The sequence below is a fragment of the Ovis aries genome, chromosome 8 (assembly GCF_016772045.2).
Source record: "Ovis aries strain OAR_USU_Benz2616 breed Rambouillet chromosome 8, ARS-UI_Ramb_v3.0, whole genome shotgun sequence".
NCBI lineage: Eukaryota > Metazoa > Chordata > Mammalia > Artiodactyla > Bovidae > Ovis > Ovis aries.
The window spans coordinates 61,834,798-61,856,349 of record NC_056061.1 but is presented as its reverse complement, the minus strand read 5'-3'; the positions used below and the strand labels follow the sequence as shown (position 1 = coordinate 61,856,349).

The 21,552-nt window shown below is 39.8% G+C and overlaps 1 protein-coding gene across 3 annotated transcripts in view; it reads left to right on the top strand.

The window, feature by feature from the left end:
* MAP3K5 (mitogen-activated protein kinase kinase kinase 5) overlaps positions 1–20,518 on the top strand; it is a 228,492-nt gene extending 207,974 nt beyond the window's left edge. For all 3 annotated transcript variants that reach the window (XM_004011519.6, XM_042253518.2, XM_060419723.1), the window contains 5 exons: positions 9,121–9,364; positions 16,052–16,164; positions 17,170–17,282; positions 18,813–18,889; positions 19,608–20,518. In XM_004011519.6, the coding sequence (XP_004011568.4) occupies positions 9,121–9,364; positions 16,052–16,164; positions 17,170–17,282; positions 18,813–18,889; positions 19,608–19,668 (608 nt within the window). In that variant the 3' untranslated portion in view covers positions 19,669–20,518. The remainder of the gene's footprint in view (positions 1–9,120; positions 9,365–16,051; positions 16,165–17,169; positions 17,283–18,812; positions 18,890–19,607) is intronic.
* Positions 20,519–21,552: the final 1,034 nt, after the last annotated feature.

The window sequence follows — 21,552 nt, the reverse complement described above, 5'->3', positions numbered from 1 at the left end:
TACTGTGCCTTCCTCCAGGGGATCTTCTCCACTCAGGGATTGAACCTATGTCTCTTACCTCTCCTGCATTGGCAGGTGAGTTCTTACCACTAGCACCACCTGGGAATCCTGTTATGGAGAAAGGGAGAGATGCACTCATGTTCTAAGACAAGCTTCCAAAGTGTTTTGATAGTGTACCCATAATAGAAATTTTAAGCAGAGCTATTCCACCTTGCATGTATGTGTGTGTGTGTGTGTGTGTGTGTGTATAGATAAAGAAATAGATTGATTTAAGTATATGAATTGGGAGAAGGCAATGGCACCCCACTCCAGTACTCTTGCCTGGAAAATCCCATAGACGGAGGAGACTGGTAGGCTGCAGTCCATGATGTCGCGAAGAGTCGAACACGACTGAGTGACTTCACTTTCACTTTTCACTTTCATGCATTGGAGAAGGAAATGGCAACCCACTCCAGTGTTCTTGCCTGGAGAATCCCAGGGACGGCGGCGCCTGGTGGGCTGCCGCCTATGGGGTCGCATAGATTCGGACACGACTGAAGCGCCTTAGCAGCAGCAGTTACATGAATTAGAAACGTGTTCTAAAATAAAAGAAACATGTTCTGTTGTACTAATTTGTACATGTATTATAAAGTATTCTAAAACAGAAATCTAAAAAGATAAGGTAAATATAAATATGAAACCTTTCAAATTTTATATTATTTATAAACAGAACCACAGACTTTCAAGTCATCATAAACCCTTCTGAGTTGTGGAGTTCCTTCTCTTCTTTCAGAATGCCTTTTCTGGTTTCAGGGTGAGGGATTAACATTTCTTTCTTATGAAAGGAGGAACTAGAAGTTCTAACATCCCTGAATAGGTTGTTCCCCTACGTGGTGCATACCTCACCCCCTACCCCCCACCCCATCCCACCTGCCGCCTCCATCCCCCCTGCCCCCTCCATCCCTCCTGCCACCTCCCCATGTGTTCTTGTAAGTTTGTCTTCAGGTCTCATTTTACGAGATGCCCCCTCAGAGAGTCCTGACTGACCCCAAAGTCTACAGTAGACCCCTGTCTCTCTCTCTCCTTGGAAATGGTTTTCCCATTGGTGACATTTGCCCAATCAGAAACTACTTTTATTGTCTTGTCTAATGGCTGTTTCCCTTACCAGAGGGTAGCTTTTATTCTGTGTCAAACGCATTGTCCAGCATGTTGCCTGGAAATGAACAGACTTCCAATAAATATTGGTTGAAGCAATCAGTAGATGAGTTTTACCTGGTTATAACAAATTAGAGTGAAAACTTTTGCATGACTTAGAAAAAACGCTAGCAAGGCTTTGAAACAAACGGCTGGCAGTTGGATGTGAACCTGAAGAATGTAAAGCTGGTAGAAACCTAGTGTGATGCTCTAAGGAAGTCAGCACATACTTATGTCTGGATGGTTAATCACTCAGATGAGCCTGGGTGTGGGAAGTATACCAAAGAGGGGTTATAAACCCAAAAGATGTAAGGGGTAGGTATAGGCCATGAGTTACACTGTGTGCTGTGCATGCAAAGTCACTTCAGTTGTGTCTAACTCTTTGTGACTCTATGGACTAATCGGTCAGGCTCCTCTGTCCATGGGATTCTCCAGGCAAGAATACTGGAGTGGATTACCATGCTCTTCTCCAGGGGATCTTCCTGACTCAGAGATCGAACCTGCATCTTCCACCACTCCTGCATTACAGGCAGATTCTTTACTGCTAAGCCACTGGGGAAGCCCCAAGTTACACCCAGTAGTAACCTAAATTGAGAATGGCTAAATGAGGAGAAGAGAAAGGGATTATACTTTGAAATAATTTAAATAGCATATAAATAATCTGGTAATCTAATTTGTAGTAACTTCTTTTAAATTGGATTACCTAAATGCAATGGATTGTATCCTGGAATAGAAAAAAGAACATCAGGAAAATTAGCATAATCTAAAAATACTCCAGTTTCCTTGATACAACTGATACTGTACCAATGTTAATTTCTTAGTTTTAACAGAGGTACCATAGTTACATAAGATATACTAGGTGAACTGGGTGGAAGGTATGTGGAGTTCTCTATATTATCTTTATAGTATTTCTGTAAATTCTTCCAAAATATAAAGTTGATAAAGCACACTGATTATCATGCTGTAGATGAAGCACTTTAAGCTTAGAGGGAGAGACAGGGACAAGGGACAACGCAGGGAGGCCTGTCTCCTCACGTGAGTGTCCCTGTGATGGGCGTTGCTCGAACCCAGCTCGTGTGCAGAGGAAGGAACACTCTATGAAAACAGTTTGCTCAGCAAAGTTTTCTGTCCTTCCACTGTGAAATTGGTTTCTTTGAGGCCACTAGGGGTCTCTGATGACAACTGAAATGACTCTATGAAAGCATTTTAAAAAGTGAGCAAAAAAAGAAAAAAGGGACTTCCCTTGCCGTCCAGTGTTAGAATTCCACACTTCTACCGCAGCGGGCAAGGGTACAATACCTGGTCAGGGAGCTAAGATCCTGCAAGCTGTGCGGCATGGCCAAGAATAGTAATAATAAGTGGAAATTTCAGAGAATTGCTTTAAGAAAGTATTTTTTAATATTCCTCTCACGATGCAGGAAGACAATATACACTCTACATCAATATGTATATGTTGAAATATCTGAACAAGGGTAACCAATTTCAAGCATTTGACAATTCCATTGATTTCCAAATGCCCCTAAGATTTTGTTATACAATTAAGATTCAAAGAAACTACACTAAAAATACCTATCTTTTTAGTCTCCTGATAAAAAATTCCTTTTAGATGACATGCTAAAGAAACCAACAAATTTAAAAGTATGCCATCATCAGTACACACATTTCTTAGATGTGTTTGTTGAGAGGACCCAAATGTTGGCTTTTAAAGATTCTCTAATAAAAGGAATCAGAGCTCCTTGCAGAAATGGTTGATTTCCAGGCCTGCCTGGGGCAGAGGAAATTCAAGATGAACCTGTAACTTACTGTGATGGCAAAAAGTAAGGAAGTGCACCAAAAGAATGGAAGCTGATACAAAGGACCCTGGAGACAGCTTGAAGGACTTTCCAAAGTCTAAGCCAGGGCAAATTAAACAAAAAAATCAATAAAAATAATATTGGATTATATGTATAGAATAAACTAAACAGCCACAAGTCCATACTGATATAAGTAATTGAATAAATATGTATATGGAGGAGAAAGGCCAATTATTATTTGTCTTAGTAGAATTCCAATTAATACATGTAGAAGGGATGAGGGAAATAAAAAATCACCATTAGGCATACACCACAGTAATAATTATTACAGTAAGAACCATCAATAGCTGCTGAGGTAAGCAGGAAAAATAATGCTGAGAAATGAGGTATTTGAATGGTCTCAGGCAATCTCCCGACAAGATATCTACTAACTACAGAGAGAAAACAGTGACACTCCTTTTACCAGAAGCTCAAGGTAAGCACCACTCACATAAGACACAGCAGCCTTGGGTACCTCCTGATGTGATGCTCTGAGAAGGACACAGCATCACCTTTGTGGTATAGGAGCCGAAAAGGCAAAGCCTCAACCTAATCTTGACAAGACAGATATGAACCAAAAATTTGAGGACCAGGACTCCTCAAAAGTGTGGAGGTCTTGAGGGATAGAGAAATACTAGGGTACTGTCACAGATTGGCAGAGACTGAGAGACACGTCAAATAATGCCATGTGGGATCCTAGATCAGAAAAAGGACATCCTTGGGAAAACAGTGAAATTCAAGTAAGGTCTGTAGATTAGGTTGATAGTAATGTATCCATGTGAATTTCCTGGGTTTGGTAACTGTGCCAAAGCTGTGTAAGCTGTTACAAATATTTAGGGCAAGCTGATACTGGGTATACAAGGAACTCTCTGTACTGTTTTTTGCAACTTTTCTGTTATTCCAAAATTATTTCAAAATGAAAAGGAGAAAATAAGAAAATGTTCCATCTTATTTCTTCTGGAAAAGAACACACAGAACAGAGAGTACTGAGTAAACCCCATATGAGTTTCTTTTTTTTTTTCTCTCTCAGACTCTTTTCCCACTTGTCTTCAAGGATCAGCCCGTGGGTTATTGGTAACACTGAGTATCTTTCATTACTCTTCAAGTACAGGCTGGTTGTGGGTGACCAGATGGCAAAATTCTGAGCATGAGACTGTGTTGGCCCAGCTAAGGCAGAGAGAATGCACAGTGCAGGCACACTTCTGATGGGAGCTCTATCTGTTTAAACTGCTAGAGTCCTTGGTGTTACTCCCAGTTGTTAAGCTGAATCAGTCCCATGCCCTGTGTCCACATTAATATAAAATGACCAGCACCCCAAACTACATGCCGTGTTTAATGCAGGGATCGTACACCGCACTGACAAGTATTGTGATCCTACCATGTGTTAAAGAAGCTTGGTCTGGTTACTTTCCTCTGATGTGGCTGCCAGTTGGGGTGGAGTGGGCGTGAGGGGAGGTGGGGATCGTATTGCTGTTTGATCCTCTCTTGTGTTTTGGAAACATGCACTCCCTTTAGTTTCCAACACATGGGCTTAATTACTGTCCATTCATTCCAGAGTCCCCTCAGTCCCTGCCTTTCTCATGACACTTGGCTCTGTCCTGACTGTTCCCTCTGCTTTCCATTCTCCTCAGAGAGCTCATTTGTGCTTCCTTCTCTTAAGCTTCCCAGGTGGCTCAGACAGTAAAAAATCCACCTGCAATGCAGGAGATCCAGGTTCGATCTCTAGGTTGGGAAGATCCCTTGAGGAAGGGAATGGCTACCTACTCTAGTAATCGTGCCTGGAGAACTCCATGGACAGAGGAGCCTGGCGGGCTACAGCCCTTGGGGTTGCAAAGAGCTGGACATGACCGAGCAACTAACATTTCACTTCTCTCAAGTACCTCTTCCCCTTTCTCCACCTCAAGGCTTTCCCCTCCTCCAGAACCTGCCTAGGCCCTTCCATCTCCTTGAATCCATCAAAGACTAAGCCCCACACTAGGTTTAGTCATTGCAAATATACTTTACTTACCCCTTAGCACTCTTATTACATGTACCTGTGAATTATATATGTAGCTAGGTGTATAACTGAGAGCATCTAAGATAGTCAAGCTGAATTCATTTGTACTTGCAATTCCACGTTATCTTTGCATATGCTTTCATGACTCTTGTGTATATTTGCCCTAGTTCTCCTTTAGGTTGTTTCTTTTGGAGGATCAAGACTGGATGCTCTCTCTCATTTGCATGTTTTACAATATCTAATTTGATGATGTGTCCTCAGGAAGCCATCATGAAAGATCAAAATAACAAACCACTGTATTCACTTATAGTTTTCTACTTTCTTCGAACTATTGAGAAAAACTTTTAGTCGTTGACCCATAAGTAAAATGATGACATATGGTCATTTAAAGTGTACAGAGTTAGAGGAATGTAAGGGAACATTTAAATGTAATAATAAGTATTAGAAATTTTCCCTCTCCTAAAGTGAGATTATATTCAATAAGACAATAAACCTTTAAAATTGTCTTTAAATTTTCAGTTTAGAGACCATAAGAAAAAATTTAGAAAATTTAAAAAGGCCTATTCTTGCTCTAATTTAATATAGATTGAACTCTCTTATTTTTTTTTTAATTTTTATTTTTACTTTATTTTACTTTACAATACTGTATTGGTTTTGGCATACATTGACATGAATCCGCCACGGGTGTACATGAGCTCCCAAACACGAACCCCCCTCCCACCTCCCACCCCACATCATCCCTCCGGATCATCCCTGTGCACCAGCCCCAAGCATCCTGCATCCTGCATCAAACATAGACTGGTGATTCGTTTCTTACGTGATAGTATACATGTTTCAATGCCATTCTCCCAAATCATCCCACCCTCTCCCTCTCCCTCTGAGTCCAAAAGTCCGCTCTACACATCTGTGTCTCTTTTGCTGTCTTGCATACAGGGTCATCATTACCATCTTTCTAAATTCCATATATATGTGTTAGTATTACTGTATTGGTGTTTTTCTTTCTGGCTTACTTCACTCTGTATAATCATTTTTTAAAAAATATTTATTTGGCAATGCCAGGTCTTAGTTGTACAGCACATGGGATCTAGTTCCCCAACCAGGTATTAAACCAGGGCTCCATGCATTGGGAGTGCTGTCTTAGCCACTGGATCACCAGGGAAGTCCTCTTATTTTTAAAGATTTTTTTTCACTATTTTGTTCCCTTATAAATAATCCTGGAGTCAATCCTAGTAATAACTTCCATTCTGCCAACATTTTTTAAAGCTAATATGGCTCAGCCCCTGTAGCAGGTTTATGTAAATTAAACACCTGATTTTGAGTTATACCTACAGCTAACACAGAGAATGAAGACAAAGGGCTTCCCTGGTGGCTCAGACAGTAAAGAGTCTGCCCGCAATGCGGGAAACTCGGGTTCTAGATCCCCTGGAGAAGGAAATGGCAACCCGCTCCAATGTTCTTGCCTGAGAAATCCCATGGACAGAGGAGCCTGGCAGGCTACGGTCTGTGGTGTCGCAAAGAGTCAGACACAACTGAGTGACTAACACAAAGAATACTATAGATGAACTAGGAAATAGAATTTTGGAAGGAGAAAGGCGATGGTGCAGACAGCAGAATAGAGGTGGAGTTTGGCTAACCTTAAGAGATAAAGGGTAAGGATGTGGAGAAATTAGAACTTTTGTATACTATTGGTGAGACTATAACATGGTGCAGCCACTATGGAAAACCAATGTGTGGTTCCTCAAAAAAAAATAAAAATTACCTTATGTTCTTTTGGGTATATATTCAAAAGAATTGAAAGCAGGATCTCAAATAGATAATTGCACACCCAAGTTCACAGCAGCATTATTCACAATAGTAAAGAAGTAGAAGCAACACAAGTGTCCATTGATAGATGAATGGATAAACAAAGTGTGGAATATGCAAACAATGGAGTACTGCACAGCCTTCAACAGGAAGGAAAGTCTGACACGTGCAACAGCATGGATGAAGTTTAAGGACATTATACCAAACACAGGTCAATACGGCAAAGACCGAACAGTTCCCTGGAGGATTTGGCAATGAATTGGCCCTTTGGCTGCATTGCTGTAGCAGCTATGTTAGAGTAGTGGGAGGGGTCATCCATCACTCCCACTGGCGCCCTCCCCCAACACAGGGGCTCTTCAACGGTGGTTCATGGACTCTCAGAATTGGCTTCAGGGAGTCAGTGAGCCCTCAAGAAACAGGGCAAATGCTGTCTGAATGTGCTTCTTTTCTGCATGGCTCTCATCAGATTCTTGGTGGGTTCTGTGATCCAATGAAAGCTCCACATGCCCATAATGAGATATCACCCCAGACTTGTGGGAATGGCTAGCATTAAAAAGAATACAAATAACAAATGTTGGCAAGGATGTGGAGAAAAAAGAACCCTCCTACACTGCTAGTGGGAATGTAAACTGTTGCAGCTACTATAGAGAACAGTATAGAGATGGCTCAAAAAACTAAAAATATCATATGACCCATCAGCTTCACTCCTGGGTACGTATCGGAAAGGAACAAAAGCACTAATTTGAAAAAATACACTTTTTCCAATGTTCATAGCAGCATTATTTACAGTTGCCAAGTTATGGAAACCACCTAAGTGTCCTTTAACACATAAAGAAGATGTGGTGTGTGTGTGTAAATGTGTGTCTGTGATGGGATACTGCTGCTGCTGCTGCTAAGTCGCCTCAGTCGTGTCCAACTCTGTGCAACCCCATAGACAGAAGCCCACCAGGCTCCCCTGTCCCTGGGATTCTCAAGGCAAAAACACTGGAGTGGGTTGCCATTCCCTTCTCCAGTGCATGAAAATGAAAAGTGGCAGTGAAGTCGCTTAGTCGTGTCCAACTCTTAGCGACCCCATGGACTGCAGCCCACCAGGCTCCTCCCTCCGCAGGGTTTTCCAGGCAAGAGTACTGGAGTGGGTTGCCATTGCCTTCTCTGGTGATGGGATACTACTCAGCCATAAAAAGGAATGAAATTGTGCTCTTTGCAGCAACATGACATGGATGGACTTGAAGAACCTTATGCTGAAGTAAAGTCAGACAGAGACAAACACTGATACCATTTATATGTGGAATCTAAAAAAGACAATAAGCTACTGAATAAAACACTGATACAGAGAACAAATTAGTATTTACCAGTGGGGAGAGGGAATGGGAAAGGGGCAATACAGGGGTACAGGGAAAATAAGGGTCATTCTAGGATTACATGAAATACGTGTGAAACTTTTGAAAACTGTAAAGAATTATAGAATTTAGAGAATGTTTCTTTGAAAATAAAAGTTTCATGTGTCATAGCATATGGAGCCAAGTCCAATATTTCTGGTACCCTGATTTTACTTAAATTAAGAATGTAATTCCTTTGGGGGGGGGCCATTTTGAGAACCTAATCATAATGTATAATGGTTTTTCCCATCAGAAGGTATCATCCCAATTCTGAAGTGACCTGCAGATGAACTCTTGGCCTACAGTCTGTTTAAACTGGAGACTTGTAACTTTTGTACTTTAAATCTTAGTGGTGAGTCAGTAGGTTAGCGTAGGACACACACTAAAAATTAACCTAATAGTCAAAAAGTCGAAAGCAGATAGGCCTGCTAGACTGAATATAAAGAATGTGTGTGTGTTTTCAGTACTCGCCCCTCCCACCTCCACACATTTTGAATGTTACAAGCAAAAAGCATTCTGTCTTCCTACTTTTGTTTATACAATCTCTCTATGTCTCACTTTCCTCATTTTCTAAGTGAGTTAATAGTTGACAGAATCAAAACTATGAATTTTAATTGTATAGACAAATTTTCATATTCTTAACAGGTTTTTACACAATTGCCTATCTGATTTTAACAGATTTCCCACGTATCTTATGTGCTGTGTGAACATTTTTCTTCTGTTTGAGTTAGATCATTCTGAGTTGACATATCTTATGAATTTTGCAAGTCTGCTGGAAGAACAAATCTGAAATCATGTGCAGAAATCCATCCTCACTTTTGGAAAAGCAGTTGGGTATACACCCTATTGATAGCAGGGGAGATGACATTCACGTCTTAAGAAATTAAGGCAGTCATTCTTATTTCATTAAGATTGTTGTTGATCGTATGCTTAACAGAACTGAGGCCACATTTCAGCCTTGCATCTGAGAGTGATACTGCCGATCAAGAAGACTTGGATGCAGAAGGTGACCATGATGAACGGCCTTCAAATCAAACTGTCCGAAGACCTCATGCAGTCCTTGAAGACGCGGTGGCCACCTCAGGGGTGAGCACGCTCAGTTCTACTGTATCCCATGACTCCCAGAGTGCTCACCGATCACTGAATGTACAACTTGGAAGGATGAAAATAGAAACAAATAGGTAAGGCCTATTCCAATGTGGGTGGGTTTCTTTTTTCTTACTTTTATGTAAGTGCATGTGCTTGGAGTCTACCTTAAAGATTGGTCCATAGAATATACCTAAGGTAATTCCTTTTTCCGATTCATATAACCTTGATTTCATTCTTTACTAAAATGAGAGTTTCATTTTAGCCTCTTCAGTCAAATATGTTTTCTGCTTCTCCCAGTTCAGTCCTTCAGCACCTCTTCTTTGATCACTGCACTAAGATTTTCAGAGTAACTTAGTTGTAACCTCATAGACTGTTTGGGATGCAGGCTCAGAGCAACATGTACCATCCAGTAGATAGCTGAAAGACAAGAAGAGAGTCTATGATCTTGAGACCCATAACTTGGAATATCAGGTTCTTTCAGGAGAGGAAGAGCTCTGTTCTTAAAGAGAGAAAACTAATGGTTCAAAAGTTTTTCATTTTAGAACCTTAAAATGATGATCCATTGACCTCATTTATGATTTTATTTTTAATATGCTGTATCATATCTGGAGTTTAATTTTTCTTTGTGAATTTGATAACACAGAACTCACATGATCAGGTTATTAAGTGAACAGGAAATATGTCCTTGTGCTTCACAAGATGTTGACACAGTTCAAGGTCTGAATCTTTCTGATTTATAGCTTCCTGTGCTGGTTACCGTTGACATGTGGTAAACTGACTTTATGACTTTGGGTTGACAGGGAAAACTTTTTTATTATTTATATTTTTGGAGTGAATCAATAAACATTGTTCAAATATTTAGAAACCTTAGTTGAAAATCCAAGTTATTCACCAGGAAGATAAAAATATTTTATTTCTGGTCGTATGTTTGGGTTCTTAATAAGCTTGAATACCAAGCTTGTATAAGTAGTACCAACCAACCTCATCCTATATTTAGAAACTTGAATTTTAGTTGCATGATTCAGTAAATCCATACTTAGCTTCTACAGTTTACATACAGAAATCTTTCTGAATAAAGGGAAAGTGGCTTTCTTGTTTCTGTATCCTGGATTTTTTAAAAAGAAAAAATTGATTTATTTATTTGGCAACATCAGGTCTCAGTTGCTGCACATGGAATCTTTGTTGGGTCACGTGGGATCTCTCGTTGCGATACATGGCCTCAGTAGTTGTGGTGTGCGAACTCTCTAGCTTAGTAGCCCCACTACATGTGGGCTCTTAGTTCGCTCACCAGGGATCAAACCCATGTCCCCTGCATTGCAAGAAGATTCTTAACCACTGGACCAACAGGGAAGTTCCCTTTTCCCAGTCTTGTCCTCTGAAACCCACCTCTTTACTTCCCACCTGTTACTTAGTGGAAAAGAATTGGAGTCTTTCCTAAGATTTCATTTAAATCTTCACGTCCTTCATTTCCTCCTCTTCTCAAGCAATATGGGCTTCCCTCCTAGCTCAGTTGGTAAAAAAAATCCACCTGCAATGCAGGAGACCCTGATTCAATTCCTGGGTCGGGAAGATCCACTGTAGAAGGGATAGGCTACCCATTCCAGTATTCTTGGGCTTCCCTTGTGGCTCAGCTGGTAAAGAATCCACCTGCAATGTGGGAGACCTGGGTTCAGTCGCTGGGTTGGGAAGATCCCCTGGAGAAGGGAAAGGCTACCCACTCCAGTATTCTGGCCTGGAGAATTCCATGGACTGCAAAGAGTCGGACATGACTGAGCAACTTTCAGTTTCACTCAAGCAATAGTCCCATTATGATTCTCCATCCATTAGAGCAGCTGTTGACTTTAGTCACTTCTCTTTAATTTACTCTCTGGCACCCAGTCCTGAAGGGAGTTGTGTTTTCATACCTTTCTCTGGTTTCTGGAGGAGGAGAGTGCACTCATGACTGTTTAGGTCCCGCTACCCACCCAGCTCTGCCCACAGCTTCCAGACAGTAAAGCTACTTTATTTACCAGTGAGCCAGTACATTTGCTCCTCTGGCTCCTGAACCTTCTGTGTACTTACCCTGGCTTATGTCAATAGAACATGCCTCTCCTAAGTGCAGCCTCTTCCTTCTCTCCTCAGCCCATTTGCATTACCCTGACTTACCACCCCCATGGTCCCCATCATCTGTCCACCATGCTTGCTCCACCCATGGTCCCTGGGCACTGCCCTTCCCCAGCTGCTTTCTTCACATCTCTTTCCTGAGGGTATCAGATAGCTAAGGGCCTGCTCCCCACATCTGCCCACAGGAATTACCACGTCTTTATTACATTAGGATGTTGTTGCAGTTCTTACAAAGCCCACTCATTTATGTTTTCTATGTATTTACATGCACATGTGTGAAATCTCTATGGTTACTGGCCTGTTTTTTTTTTCTTTTTCTAGTAGAATCTCCCACAGCTCCTCCATCAGCCCTAGAAAAGTGAGACGGGGCACAACATTCACTTCATGTAGGGATGTAAAGAAAGGGCGGCTGCATTAGGACAGGTGCCAACAAGGGGCTGGTCATGTCTACACCGGTCCTTGTAATTTTCAGTTGAATATTACTTGATATACAGATGTACATATATTGCAAAATAAACTTGAGGAAATGTTAATGTATTTTTAGGAAAGGGTATAATCCTCAGGTTAGAAATAGTAAGTTTATATTTAGGATAATCACTGATGAATATCTATCCAGCTCTTGATTATTCGATCATCAATAATATTAAATAGTAGAAAGTAGCAAAATAGCTTTAGGAAGCATGTTTTACTTAAATATAAAGTATATGCTTACCTAAAATGTTCTGGAAATAATTCATTTCACATAAGGAATTGGGACGATATTGCAGAGGTAGTTAAAATCTAACTCAGGAGGAGCTGACTTGTTATCTGATTTCCCTTTCCTGCAATTCTGGAATTACCCACCAACCCAGCTCCCCACCCTCACCTATTTGAGTTAAAAAATTGACCTCATGGCTGATCCTTGCCAAATTTTTCTGGCACAGAGAGGCAGTCAATTGCCTTGGTTTCAAAGGATTTCCCTATTAACAGAAGACTAAGTGAAAACAAAACTGATGGACTGGATATGGCCTAAAAATAAATAATTCTGAAAGCTGGATTTGGGACAAAATGAGGTGGCTTGTCAGTACTTTGCTTCCAACGTTAAGTTCTGGCTTTTAGGATAAAAAGGAAATACATAGTCTAAATGTGTGCATGCTAAGTTGCTTCAGTCATGTCCAACTCTCTGTGACCCTATGGACCATAGCCTGCCAGGCTCCTCTCCCTGTCCATGAAATTCTTCAGGCAAGAATATTAGAGTGGGTTGCCATGCCCTCTTCCAGGGGATCTTTCTGACCCAGGGTCTCCTGCGGCTCCTGCACTTCAGGCAGACTCTTTATGGCTGAGTCACCGGGGAAGCCCATAGTCTAGATAGATGTAGTTAAATTCTAGAAAATTTCACTGTGTGTTCTTTGAGAAAAGCAGTAAGAATACTGCAGTATGAATACTATCGCTATTCATACTGTAAATTAGCATGAAAGACAAAAATATATACCAGACCAAAAATTGCCAAATTAAAAGTTTATACTGAGCTTGCTGAAACTTTCTCTGAATACCATTTGTGTTGGAGCAGATAAGTCTCCCTTAATCCTCTCCTTCTTTCCTTCTTTCATTTCTACTGCCTAATCCATTTAAGTGTACACTGTTTACTTCACAGTTGTCTCTAAACAAGCTGTCTTCCTGTAACCACTGTCTCTGTCTGCCTCCCACTGTTTTCTTTTTGTCTCACCTACTCACCTACTTTGCCAACAAAGGTCTGTCTGGTCATAGCTATGGTTTCTCCAGTAGTCATGTATGGATGTGAAAGTTGGACTAAGTTGAAAAAAGCTGAGTGCTGAAGAATTGATGTTTTTGAACTGTGGTGTTGGAGAAGACTCTTGAGAGTCCTTTGGACAGCAAGGATATCTAACCAGTCCATCCTAAAGGAAATCAGTCCTGAATATTCATTGGATGGACTGATGCTGAAGCTGAAACTCCAATACTTTGGCCACCTGATTCAAAGAACTGACTCACTGGAAAATACTCTGATGCTAGGAAAGATTGAAGGCGGGAGGAGAAGGGGACAACAGAGGATGAGATGGTTGGATGGTATCACTGACTCAATGGACATGAGTTTGAGTAAACTCCAGGAGCTGGTGATGGACAGGGAGGCCTGGCGTACTGCAGTCCACGGGGTCACAAAGAGTTGGACACAACTGAGCGACTGAACTGAATTGAACTGAGCTCTACTATTTCCCTTTCTTCTACCTGATAGCCTCCCATGTCTCTGTCCTGTGGGAAAGGGGTGGAACCTGGAGGTCAGGGAGACAAACCCTAATGAACCCTGGGAGGCCTCTTGTCCAGTGCCTGAGTCTGCAGCAGAGAACAGACAGCCCTTCTTAAAGGCCAAACACTGTGTTTGGCATTCTACCTATGCTGATTCTCATCAATGATTACAGTAAATCCTCTCAGAAAGTTCTACTCTTCGTTTTTACAAATGAGAAAACTGAAGCCCAGAGGCATTCAGTCATTTGTCAAGGTTAACATAGAAAGCTTATGGCTGAACCAGGATACAGGCCCAGGGCTGTCTCCAGCTGGGCTGTGCTGCCTTCAGACCATGTCAACTGAAGCAGAAACAAGCTTTTGGAATGGAATCTGGTCCTGAGTTAAATCTGTCAATACTCAGAAAGTAAAACAAATAGAGATTGTTAAGAGCCATGAAACAATGTACCTTGATGATCTTATACATAATTATATTTGTTGTTCAGTCACTCAGTCATGTCCTACTCTTTGCAACCCCATGGACTGCAGCACGCCAGGCTTCCCTGTCCTTCACCATCTCCTGGAGTTTGCTCAAACTCATGTCCATTGAGTCAGTAATGCCATCCAACCATCTCATCCTTTGTCATCCCCTTCTCCTCTGCCTTCAATTATTCCCAGCATCGGGGTATTTTCAAATGAGTCAGCTCTTTGCATCAGGTGGCCAAAGTACTGGAGCTTCAGCTTCAGCATCAGTTCTTCCAATGAATATTCAAGGTTGATTTCCTTTAGGAGTGACTGGTTTGATTTTCATGCAGTCCAAGGGATGCTCAAGAGTAACCAAGTTCAAAAGCATCAATTATTTGGTGCTCAGTCTTCTTTATGGTCCAACTTTCACATCCATACATGACTACTGGAAAAACCATAGCTTTGACTCTATGGATTCTTTTGGTGGCTCAGACAGTAAAGAGTCTGCCTGCAATGCAAGGAGACCCAAGTTCAGTCCCTGGGTCAGGAAGATCTCCCGGAGAAGGAAATGGCAACCCATTCCAGCATTCTTGCCTGGAAAATCCCATGGACAGAGGAGCCTGGGGGGCTACAGTCCATGGGGTCACAAAGAGTTGACATGACTGATGAACTTCACTTTCACTTTGTCAGCAAAGTAATGTCTCTGCTTTTTAATATGCAGTCTAGATTTGTCATAGCTTTTCTTCCAAGGAGCAAGCATCTTTTAATTTCATGGCTGCAGTTACTATCTGCAGTGATTTTTGGAGCCCAAGAAAATAAAGTCTGTCACTGTTTCCATTGTTTCCCCATCTATCTTAAAGTATTACAATTCTGAATTCAAGTTACTCAAAGATAGTTTTCTAAAAACTCAGAACATCTCTGTTCACAACTTGGAATGTTTCCTCAGTAATGGGAATGGTGAATAGGTTACTACTTGGCTGTTGGTTGTGCAGTGAACCTTTCACCAGGCTCCCCCGTCCCTGGGATTCTCACGGCAAGAACATTGGAGTGGGTTGCCATTTCCTTCTCCAATGCATGAAAGTGAAAAGTGAAAATGAAGATGTAAAATAATACTTCTCCTTATTTCTTTGGAGAATGTATCAGATACCAATGGGGAACTGAATGTACCAGGAACACAGCTGTTTTACTCAGTTCATTGCTCCCCTTAGAAGGCAAAAAAATAACAGTAACAAACACAACAACCCAAGCAATCTTCATTAACGTTTACTGAGGACTGATTATGTGCCAGGTACTGTTGGTGACCTCCTCTATAGTTGTGAAGTAAAAGTGTTAGTCACTCAGTCATATCCAATGCTTTGCAAACTCATGGACTGTAACCCACCAGGCTCCTCCATCCATGGAATTCTCCAGGCAAGAATACTGGAGTGGGTTGCCGTTCCCTTCTCCAGGGGATCTTCCTGACCCAGGGATCAAACCCAGGTCTCCTGCACTGCAGGCAGATTCTTTACTGTCTGAACCACCAGGGAAGAGTTACTTCTCAAATTTTCATAGTTTAAAGGGAAGTGAGTACCTTTCTTCTTTGCACTCATTGCCTATTGTATTACCGGTGTTGACCAACTTTTTTGATGAGGGGCTATGCAGGTGAACACCATATGTGAATGTGTTTGCCATTATGGTCATAGAAGGAAACAGAACAACATCTCTGAATCAGCCAGTTACGGGTGCAAGTTTTAAATTCTTGTCTGGAAGCCCACTTTCTAGAGCTTTGCTCCTCAACTTGGATGTCTGTGGATTTGGGAGCTTATTACATATGCAGAAACTCAGAGCTCCCTAACTAACCCTGCTCCCCAGCCATCTGCTGGATCAGAATCTGCATTTCAATAAAACCCCAGGATGTCTGTGTTCATTATAGCTTGAGAACCTTTGTCTAGAGGGTCATTTTGTGGCTGCTCCCACTTCATTATCCTGTCAACCAATATAATTTCCTCCTGCAGATTACTGGAAGAATTGGTTCAGAAAGAGAAAGAATTACAAGCACTCCTTCATCAAGCTATTGAAGAGAAAGACCAAGAAATTAAACACCTGAAGCTTAAGTCCCAACCAATAGGTGAATAGCAGAAAATTTTATTTATTTACTTATTTTTTAAAGCCAGAAAATTTTAAAGTAATAGTGTTCAGCCAAACTCCCACAGAAAACTAGAAAGCCAACAGGCAAACTTTATGTCATGGCTTATTCAGCATCTGTCACTTGTACCACAACTACGAGCAGAAATTGCTGTACAAAAATATCCAATTCTTAATTGTAGCAAACCATTATTTCTTATATGTACAGTAAAAATGATTCGTAATTATCTTTTCCTGAGATTATATACTATTGAGGTAAATAGGGATCTCCATTTTTTTGTCTTTATTTCTTTTTAAGGATTTCACAGTGAAATTACTAGAATAATATAATACTATTTTGGTCATTTTGCATTTGTATTCTGTGTATTCTAGTGTTTTATAATTTGACAAGGCTTAAGTAGAATAAAGATAAATAGCAAGTCATAAGTTGAATATACTTTAATAAAATGTTTTGTCAATTATATCTGTTTTTTTTTTTTAAGTCATAGATTGGAACTTTAAAGAAATCTATTCTGTGAGAAATTGGGGATGGAAGATAATCTTTAGGCAATCTTATTTAGCCCATTTAGAGGAAAATAAAAGTCATTATTTTTTGTTCAGATATAAGGTCCTTCCACATTATTGCAACTAGTGGAAAAAGAGATTATTATAATTATATGGTTCTCTGCTAATTATGCTCATCTTTGTTGTCTGAAAAATACACAGTATAATTTTGATGCACCATTTTATTCTGAGGCTATAAAATTGATACGAAACCACAAGGTGGAAGTATCATTAATTATTGTTAGTGACCCTCCATTTACTAGCATATTAAGCAGCCTCAAAGAGTTTGATTTATATTATCTTGTAGACTGCCGATCTCAGTGGTTTCTATTAATTATCCTGTGATGGAGAAAAGTCTGTTAAAGTATCAGTAAATGTTGACTATCAGATGACCTCTGAAGCTAAGAATGTCCCTCCTTATCCCCCAACCCCAATGCTGTCCTAGATATTCCTGGGTTGCCTGCGTGTCACTCCAGTTCTCCTGGCACAAACACTGAAGATTCTGAACTTACTGACTGGCTGAGAGAAAACGGAGCCGATGAAGACACTATAAGTCGGGTAAAGAAAACATTCCATGAGACAAACATTTTTTCACTAGTTTCCTAATGCTGAGTGCCTACTATGTGCCAGGCACGGGGGATACACTGCTGAGAAACTGACCCAGCCCTGCCTTCCTGAGGCTCATAGACTAGGGTAGGCAGACGATAATCAAAGAATTCCACATGTACAAATATAATTGGGTCCTCGTCAAGTCTGTAAAGGAAAGGTTATCAGGTATTAGGAGACAGAGGGAGGGAGAAGTTGGGGAAGGTTCTTTGAAAAGATGATTGGCAAGCTGGAGTCTAAAGGAATGCTTAGGAATAAACTGTATGTCTGTTCTGGGATGGGGGAAAGACAAAAAGGGAAAACCATTTGGGGTGGAGGACAGAAACAGTGAGGCAGAAAAAAGCTCTGTGGTCCAGAACCCGTAAGGATTTTTGTGCTGTTTCATTGAAAATAAAGAAGAGGAAAAATCAAGACAAGAACTAAAAGGAAAAAGTTCTTCCACTTCTCATTCTTTCTCTTGTTTTTTAACTCTTAAATTCTTATGTGACATTCTTAAATTCCACTGGGCAGCAGCTATTTATTGTTACTTAATGAAATAGACTAGTTACTGAACTTATATCAGAAACAAACACTTTCAATACAAATTATATTATATAGGGAACTTTTGTAGTTAGCATGAATAGATTTCTTTATGTTGTAAGATCACATATATGTGCAGTAAGAGGTTATATTTCTATTATTTTATAGAAATAATAAATAGTTTATATAAATAGGAAATATTTATTTTAATACTATTTATGTATTTAATATTATTTATTTTAATATTATGTTGATTTCAGTTTTATATTTAAATTTTTTAAATGACTAAGAAAACAGATGAATTTCTTTTGGCTTGATAATTTCTTAGATTGCTTAATAAAATTTAAGAGTCTCCTTAGAAATCTGCAAGCAAATTACAGAAATTAAAAGGAGTTTCTCATCTTTGGGAAAAATTTATCCAATCAAATTTTCCAAAATATTTTCCCCTCTAACTTAGACTCAAATAAAAATTAAGGAGTAGTCATTGATGACACACTAAATCACTGACCTTTTTGAAAGATTTAAAATAAAAAGCTTCATTTAAATTCAGGACTCTGAATTTGTACTAAGTATCGGAAAGTTTTCCAAAATGAAGTGTAAACAACACATTTTACCCACTGGGAAAAAATTAAGCTACAAAGCACTAAACCTTTTAAATACAAACATTATCTTATAAGCAGCAGATATAATTACAAGCAAGTCTTACCTGCTCATCAGAAGACCATTCAGAAGTACTGTGTCACTTGTCATCTTTCTGCTCCTAGAAGTCGTGTGGATGTAATTCTTTGTAATTATTTTGTAATAGGGGGAACCTTTTTCTAATAATTCCAAAAGATTCTGTCTTTAGTGAATTTCCTTTTAGATTTATTTTTCATTATTGCAATGTTTACATTATGGATAGTTTGCTACTTATGGAAGTGCAAAAGACATCTTACTTTTGTGTGTATTTTACTTTCTCCACAGTTTTTGGCTGAGGATTATTCATTAATGGATGTTCTCTACTATGTTACACGTGATGATTTAAAATGCCTGAGACTAAGGTACCACTTTTCTTTCTGTTCAGTCTCATCATGATGGAAAGAGCACTGGGCTGAGATCAAGAAGCCTGGGTCCCTTCCCAGATGATTGCTAACTAGCTCTAACTAGCTCTGCAGTCTTGAGTAGAGTGCTTGAGTTCTCAGCTGCTCTGAGTAACCTGAGTTGCTTGGACCAGGCTATTATTGGGAGCACTAATAATCAATATATCCATGTTAGGAAATGCAAATCAGCCAGAAGAATTTCTTGATAACATATCAGATTAAGACCATGCAGATATCTTAAAGCTGATATTTTAAACCAAATGCTCTAATTTGGTTCATGATCATATCATACTTATTAAAAATACCATGATGAGGTGCTGATTTGCCATCCAAATAACATGGTATAATCTGAACACAGTTTCTTACAATAATTTGTTGTTCCCATCAGGCCAAGCACAGACCTAATTATTACTCCTATCTATCTCTAGAAAGATGCATTTCAAAAGTGCTGAAAATCTAAAATGATGCTTTGGGCTCTGGTTGTCTGTGGGAGTGGAGAGGAAAGGCATGGAGGGGTGAGGAGAAAATATATACAAAAAGAATACATCAGGACTGACAAGCCTTTGGGATCTTCATGTTCTGATCAGAGCCGCTGAAAACTAAGAAGTCACTTTCATCTTGCAAGGGCTCTGCTCCAAGTGAAGCCTTCTCTTCACCATGTTCTTGTGTCTTTACACAGGGGCGGGATGCTGTGCACACTGTGGAAAGCCATCACTGACTTCCGAGACAAACAGGCTTGACTGTCACTCAGTTTGTTTCCAACTTTCCGTGGAGATTCTAAAAATGAATATAGACCTGATCTTCTTCTAGGGGAGGGAGAATCCAAGGGACAGGAGAAAGAAGCTGCACTTTAAATCCAGTATTTGTTTACTCGTGTTAAAAAAAAGAATAGATGAAATACACTGAAATTTCCTAACTGTTTCTGTTCTGTGATTCATGAGGACTCTTTATAAGGACTCTCAAAATAATCCCAAACACTGTGATGTTTGGGATTATTTTGGTCTGAACATTTTTATGGAAATATTTTTAATTCCGCAGCTATAATAACTCAGCCAAATGTTTAATTCACACGAAACAGATAGAACATTTCATGTGACTGTGCATCACTGGAACAAAACCAAAATGTGACCATAACTTTTTAGGCTTATGTGTGTTTGTATTATACCCTGATCATCTGAGTAGAAGTGCGTGATTTGGATTATTGTATAAAGTTTATGGGGTTGTTTTTTTTTAAGTGTGCAGAATCTGAGAGCAGTGGTTTTTACTTACCTGTATTAATTGTAATATTAACTCTATTTTGTAACTTAAGTTTCTGGTCTAGAGTACATTCGTTGGAGTCATTTATGTACTACTGAACTGTACCAGTTGCACCTGCCTGAATCCTAGTAATGTTAGCTTGTTCTAAAGCTATCCCTTGTGTCATATCTACTCTACAAAGTAAAAAAGACTCTCAAATACTGTTTTGATAAATTCTAAAGCATTTGTATTTTGTTTTGGCAATCTAGATAATTACTGTGTCGAAATTCTAACTGTTCCTTCAGCTCCCACATTAAATAGACTCTGTCTTCTCTTCAAGTACTCAAAGAGCAACTTGATGTCCAAGTCATTCCTTGGGGCTACTGAGCGGTAAGAGAGAGAGGACATGGAAAACAGAATAAAAGAAGCTCAGTGGCTTTTTCTCAAGACCCCAAGTTACCTTGGATGACTACTCTATATCTCAAGGGGTCTGCAAATAGCACCTCACTGGGGAACACTGCAATTTCTGTCTCCTTAATTTTAGTTCTTATATTTGAGGTAAATATTTTTATATTAAGCTGGATATGTATTATATTTTATAAGACTGCCCACATGAATAGGATGAAGTCTGAAGCTCCTAGATGGATGAATGACATAAACAACTTTCTTAAATACAGAGGAACGTGTTTATTATGCAATATAGAAATAACAGAGCTGATCTTATATCATGACTTGATCCATATAGACCAGTCTTTAATAAAACAGGTAGTCATCTTTATTTCTAAGTGAAAATCAACATACAGTATATGTTTTATATATTGCATTAGAGTGTGTAAAAAGTTCTCACCAGTATGTTCCTATTTGATACTTGCAACAACACAGCTGCATTTTTTTCTTCCACCCCAATCCTGAGAACAGACCTGTGTCCTATGGAGAAATCTCGAAGGAGGTGAGGTATAAATGAAATCACAAATCATTTCACTCACACTTAAAGACAGGAGAACTTGTTTATCAAGCCACAGTTCATATCCCCACCTGTAATGGTTAAGTGCTTCTTTTAAAACCATACACACACACACACACACACACACACACACACACACACACATCAAGCTGCCTATCTTGAGCCAACTCTTTAATGATGTAATCTCCTCTTGGGATCTCCCTCCTACCCTATGTAGTAGTAGTGCTCAGTAGCTCAGCTGTGTCCAACTCTTTTGTGACCCCATAAACTGCAGGCCACAGGCTCCTCTGTCCATGGGATTATCCCAGCAAGAATAGAATACTGGAGTGGGTTGCCATTTCCTACCCTGTATCTATGGGCAAACGTTTCTCTATCCCTATATGGTTCATAATATATCCCTAGACTGGCATCCTTGGGGTTCTTT